General features: G+C 56.9%; 1 protein-coding gene across 1 annotated transcript in view; it reads right to left on the reverse strand.

Moving 5' to 3' along the window:
• The window catches only part of Ttll8 (tubulin tyrosine ligase like 8), a 33,257-nt gene extending 28,867 nt beyond the window's left edge, over positions 1-4,390 (reverse strand). Inside the window, exons 1-3 of the mRNA XM_004642469.2 lie at positions 4,349-4,390; positions 3,780-3,881; positions 2,406-2,497 (exon numbers count right to left, since the gene is read on the reverse strand). Coding sequence (XP_004642526.1) covers positions 2,406-2,497; positions 3,780-3,843 — 156 coding nt within the window. The 5' untranslated portion in view covers positions 3,844-3,881; positions 4,349-4,390. The remainder of the gene's footprint in view (positions 1-2,405; positions 2,498-3,779; positions 3,882-4,348) is intronic.
• Between the last annotated feature and the right edge of the window lie 1,710 nt (positions 4,391-6,100).

Consider the following 6,100-nt stretch of genomic DNA (forward strand, 5'->3'; position numbering starts at 1 on the left):
GGGATGGGTGAGCGGGCAGGCCAGAAGGTGAGCAACGCTGTGGCTGTCCCCGGCCGTAGCTCAGCTGCTTGGGGAGAAGGTGGCTGGGGCTGATGGTGGGAGAAGGAGCTGCCCGGGGCTGGACGACGGCAGCAGCATGGCCACATGTGGACGTGTTTGTCCCTGAGAGCCTGGCACAGGTGCAGCAATGTCAGGATGGCAACCAGTGGACCAAGGGGCACCTGGCTTGGCCTCCCCCGCACGGCAGGTGCTGGACTCGGGAGCACTGGTCCCCCCAGAGCCCTTGCTATGAGGGCCCAACCCTGACCGGAATTGTCTGGCTTCTGTTCACCAGCGACACATGCTTTGGCTGTGTTGCCACCCACAGGCCCCATCCACACCACACTAGGGCTTCCAGCCTTCATCACTAGGCTGCGAGAAACCTCTTTCCTTCACACAGAGCTCTGCCTCAAGCATTGTGCCACAACAGACGACAGACCAAGTGTACTTTACCGCTGACCCAATCTGCTGGATGACAGCTGAGGACGTAGCTGGTCAGTCACAGAGGGTTAGAGGCATGGCATGGGCATCGGGGCCAGGCAGCAGAGGTGGAGTGGACATATGGGGGTGACCCATTGACCAGCCCTGTGGCAAGCCTGTGACCTACTCTAAAGAACTCAGGGCACACAGGGTGACGAGCTGGTACTAGTACCCAGAACTGACCCCTAGGATTCCCTAGTACCCTCAGGATTCCTGTTGACCAGGGGACCAGCTGAGCTGCATCCCCGGGACTCGGCACTTTTCCAGGCTGTGTCCAGGGCCTGCCAGGCAAGGCTGCACCCAGATGCTGCCTGAATCTTTCTCTCTACACCCTGACTGCTGCTTGCTGGAAATTTAATAACTTCAAAAAGGATTGATTTTCTTAGTCAAATATGATTCCTGTGGGAAACACACAAACAAACCAGAGTGTAATATTTCTGCCAAAAATAAGGCAGAGGAAGTGGAATTTTAGGAAGTTTCCATCCCATAGCAGCCAGGCAACAATGGAAGGAAAGTGAGCAAATAGGACAAGAGAGAGTCAGACGAGACAGAGCGACCCCCGGCATGCGGGGCTCAGCGTAGATAAGTAAGCGCCACACTCCAGGGAAAGGACAGAGGGCTTGGCTAGAGTCCTTTGTTTTAGAGTCAATTCAGTTATTTACAAGAGACCAGAAAACAAATATAAACCTACAGATAGGTTAGAAAATAGCAGGATATAATTATGAAAGAACAGAGTGTTCAGGACAGATAGATGTTACTACAGTACAGAAACCATTCATAATTTGCAAAAGACCAGTAGACTGGAAAGATCATTTCCATGCCCTGCAGAGCAGAAATGCACAAGGCAGGCATCTACCTGCCTCTCTGTCGCTGGCAGAACAGGGCCGCGGAAACCTTGAGCAACTCGGGTTACCAATGCTTCCCAAGAACAGCTTCTACACAGCCGCTGCCTTATAACACCACCACCTCAGGGTGGGGCGGCCTTGGTCACACTGCCTGCCCGCTATGTGTGCAGGGCTCTGCTTCCTGGGTGGCCGTGCAGCCCCCTCTGCATGCACAGTCTGTGTGTGTCTTCTGCAAGCTGTGCCTGGACGAGCCTTACAGGAAGAGGGTGATTTGCATCACTAACATGCGTGGACTTTCTCAGTACTCTCGCCCTACCCGGGCCTTGGAGCCACAGAAATGGGTGTGAGTAAGACAGAGAGCCACCTTCTCCCGGTCCTGTCTGACCTTCACACTCTCTGGGCACTAGACAGGGAGCTGCTGCTTCTGATTACAAAACCCCAGCACCTTCTCAGGCTCCCCCAAACCCAAGTGTGCCTTCCAGCAGAGCAGAGGGGCCCCATGAGCAGCCCAGGGCAGGGCAAGGTGGCTTCACGACTCCCGAGTTCTTCTCCTCCTCACCACACGGTGTTCCTGACAGCCCCTCTATGTGATAGATGGGCGTCCCTGGCCCAGATACTGGAGTTCCCTGCCAGGGTGAATAGACAGTGGCAGAACCCTGTGGCAGCATGGCTGCCCTTTGCAGCTGGGCACAACACCTGCTGGAGCACCTGCTGCAACACCTGCACGCCCGAACAGCTGGAACAGGAGGTGCAGCTGCCCGGACCTGCATGTGGACAAGGCCTCCCAGGCAAGAGGATGACACGTTCTCCCAGTTCCAATATAAATTTCCTTTTCTTTCATTTTGCTTTTGTGGCGCTAGGAATTGAATCCAGAGCCTTTGTAGTGTTATATTCCCAGATTTTTTTTTTTTTTTGCTTTAATTTTTAAGATTTTGAAACAGGGTCTCACTAGATCTCCCAGATTGGACTATACTCTCAGTCCTCCTGCCTCAGAGTGCTGTGATTACAGCTGTGCAGCATGCCCTCCCACTGAGTGCTTACCTTGATTGCTTTTTCTGTTAACTGTCTTGCCATTTTGTATCTGTCTATTTTGGGGGAAGAAGTGGAAGCTCGAGAATTGCCTTGTTTTAATTCTGTAGAAGAAACACAAACCAAAGGAAACAGTGTCCGGGCTGTTTGGTCAGCTGGTGACTCCGACACCAGATACCAGGACACAGATGCCAGCGGCCACCATTGCCCACCTTCCCAGGCCACACTCGCCCGCACCTGGCCCAGGCCCTGGCAGCTCTTCTGCCCCCTTCGCCCCTGCCACCTCTCCCATGCTGCACCCTGCTATTATGGTTTAGATCTAGATGTCCTCACAGGCCCCTGTGCTGAGGGCAGAGCTCTGGAAGGAGATTTGACTGTGCGGACGGACGGGCGCTGTGTGCCTCAGTGGATTCACCCACAGTTACGGCACCGCAAGGAGCCGGGGCCCTGGGCTGTGCCTGTGGAGGGTGCAGCTCTGGCTCCTCCCTTTCCTTTGTGCCTCCTAGCTGCCATGGTGTGAGCAACTGCCCCTCCTCTATTGGGCTCCTACCTTGGTGCCAGCTGACCATGGACCGAACACACTGAAGCCATGAGCCCCAACAAGCCTCTCCTCTCTTACTCAGTAGGTACTGGGTGTTTTGTCCCAGAAATGTGACAATGACAAGCGCACTTCCTCACCCTCTCACCCTACCCCCATGCCTGTCCCAGCCACTCTGGGACATGAGATCCTCTCCTGACCTCTCAAATCTGTGGTCAGGGCATGAGTGGCTCTCTCAGGCCCCTGACCCCAGGTTGGCAGATCTTCTCCAGGGGCATCACCTGTTGCCCACAGCATGGCCTAAGATGGCCCAGTGTTTGCCTGGCATCAGGCCCCTCTTGGAATCTCTGACCCAGCAACTGAGATCCCCACAAGCACACTCCAAGGCAGCAGTGCCCGGGCTCCACACTATGCCTGACCCTCTCATGTGCCCTCTCTGGACCCACACCTGGTGTGCTCCCCCCGGCCCAGCTCCAATTCAGTGCACAATGGGGGATGTGTGCGTTAACACAGGGACCACATGCACCCATCAGCTGGCCAGGGGAAGGAGATATTGGCCGTTGGGAGAACACAAGCAGCAGCAGGTCCTCCAAGGGGAACCCGTGCCCGCCTGCAGTAGCAGCATCACTGAGAGGACTTCAGGTGTTCACCAAAGGGCACGGACCAAGGCTGACTAGGTAACAGCCTGTGCTGGGCACGGTGAGAGCCCAGGTGGAGTGACCCATGGGGAGCAGGCCTGGCAGCCTGTGGCCCCCTCCTTGGGGCAGTCCTACATTAGCTGTGACCTGGACACCAGCCCCCACCCAGATGGGGCCCAGGGTGGGAGGACAGGAACACACAGTACTCACTTTCTCCTTTGCCAGCCCCATCTGACGATGTGGATGACAGCCGGGTCCTCTCCACCAGTTCCATGCCCCTCCTGGTCAGCTTGTACTTCCTGCCACAGGACCCTGGGGACAGCACCAGATGTGAGGAGTGTAGGGGACAGGAGTAATGTTCCAGGCAGGGAAGGTCAGGGGTCCAGGGACAGGTCTGGAGGTGGGGGGACAGAGTTGGGTGATGTACCTATGATGGAGGAAAGGTCTGGGTGGGTGAAAAGGTCAAAGGTCACAGGGGTCAAATGTTAGGGCAGTTGGGTGAGGGAGAGGTCAGGGGTCAGGGGTCAGGCAGACAGGAGAGGGTTTGGGAGGTTAGGCACGAGGACACATCAGGAGTCAGAGAGGAGGTCTGGGATGACGTAGACAGGACAGGACTGGGGGTGGGGACTTCAGTCTGGGTCAGGAGTCACGTCTGGAGGTCTTGGGTTGGGCATCAGGTCTGAGTCCTGGAGGAAAGGGTCCTGCGGTTCCAAGGGAAGGGTTCCTGGCGTGCGGGATGGGTGGAGTCAGGGTTTTTGGTCCTCTCCTCTGGTGCTCACCCTTCAGTCTGTGGTGACCCCTGGGGACCAGGTGATGGCCAGCGTGGGGCGTGGGGCTGCGCGGACGGTACGGTGAGGTGCAGCGGTTTGCAGGGAGTGCGGGATCCTGTTTGGGTGGATGTCCGGGTCGTGATCCCGATCCAGACCCGGGTTTGGTTCTGGGTCTAGTTCCAAGTCGGAGTCTGGGTCCTGGGCTGCGGTCCTGGGCATGGGGTTTGGGTCGGGGTCCAGGTCTGGGCTCGGGTCGAGGGCCCAGTCCAGTTCCTAGTCGGGATCCCAGTCCCGGGCTGCAGTCCTGGGCACGGGGTCCACGGCGCGGAACCGCGTGAGCCATGCGTCGGGAGCGCGAGGAGTGGCCAGGACCCCGCCTGGCGCTCGGTGGAGGCGTGGCGGTAGTCAGGTCACGAAGTCCCAGGGTCACAAAGAGCGGGTCACACCCAACCTCCCTGTCACGGCCCCGCCCCCTGCCGGCTTGGGGGTGTATGGTATCCCCCCAGCCCTTCCCCCCAGACTGTACTCCCTGAGTCCTCTTGTTGGCCGGCGCTGCCCCCTTACAGGTAGGGGGCAGTGGAGGGTCAGGAGTGGCTTCGCTACCGGTAGGGTCACTCCTGGGAGACTACCACCACCCAGTGTCCCAAGGGCCCCTAGGTCTTGAGCCAACTGTGACTTGGTCCCCCACATCCTCTGCCCACTTCTTTTTTGTCCCCATCTCCAGCTGGCACCCAGGTGAGGAAAGGCCAGCCCATCCCACCAGGGCCTCGGTGTTGGCTCCCAAGCTGTTTTGCCCTGCTGGGTACCGGGGCAGCCTCTCCTGAGCTGGCCGTGCCTTCCAACTTTGTGGTCTTCACCTTCCTCGGCCATCTGAATCAAGGACACGTTGGGAGTGCCCCCCCCCCAGAACCCCACATCAGGTCCTCTGAGATCAGGCATTAGATAGGTGGCTGGCCACAGTGCAGGTTAGTGTTTATTGTTCACAAAGATCAAACTACCCCAAACTGAAATGTAAATTAAAAGAGACAATTCAAAAAACGAAAACTTTTTTAAGTGTTTGGGTATTTCTAAGCACTCTAAAATGAGAAAGCACAAGCCATCCCCGCTGCTTCGGCTGCCTCATTCTGGCTCTAAATGTTGGACTCTCTGGTCCCTCAGGTGACTGTGCTCCACCTGTCATGTATGCTGGCGTCCCAGGTCAGAGGTGGGAAGGCTAGGACATCCTCCTGTGCACTCGGCAGGCCATCCCACCAGTCTTCATGTCCCAGGTCTACAGGTCTTTTGTCCCTAAGGGCCTCAGGCCACAAGGTTCACTCCAGGCCTCAGTACTGCTCCACGGAGAGCAAACTAGCACAGCCAGTTCCATGAGAACACGTGTTCATGTCTTCTAGTTTTTACAGAACGCCTGGCCCCTGTACTTGCTGGTATCTGTATTGCTGAAAAACGCCAGGTGACCACCTGGGATGCAAGGACGGTACTCAACAAACTCCAAAGTTAACGTCACCCAAACAGCCTAGCTGGCAGGGGTGGCAGACGGGCCCTGTGTGGGTGTGACAGTGCCTGAGATACAGGCACACCATTCTCAGGTTGGGAGGCACTGAACCAGGCTGGACGCAGGTGAAGTGGGATGAGTAAAGGAGGTGGAAGAGCTGGGACACAGGTGTCCCCCAGTTCACAGAAGGAGTTAGTCCCTCATGAGCAGGCCAGATATGGAGGGAGGGGCTGTTTCAGCTGTCGTTGTCACCAAGTGGTCAGTCACAA

The sequence above is a fragment of the Octodon degus genome, unplaced genomic scaffold, assembly GCF_000260255.1.
Source record: "Octodon degus isolate 3935 unplaced genomic scaffold, OctDeg1.0 scaffold00153, whole genome shotgun sequence".
In the NCBI taxonomy this organism is placed as follows: Eukaryota; Metazoa; Chordata; class Mammalia; order Rodentia; family Octodontidae; genus Octodon; species Octodon degus.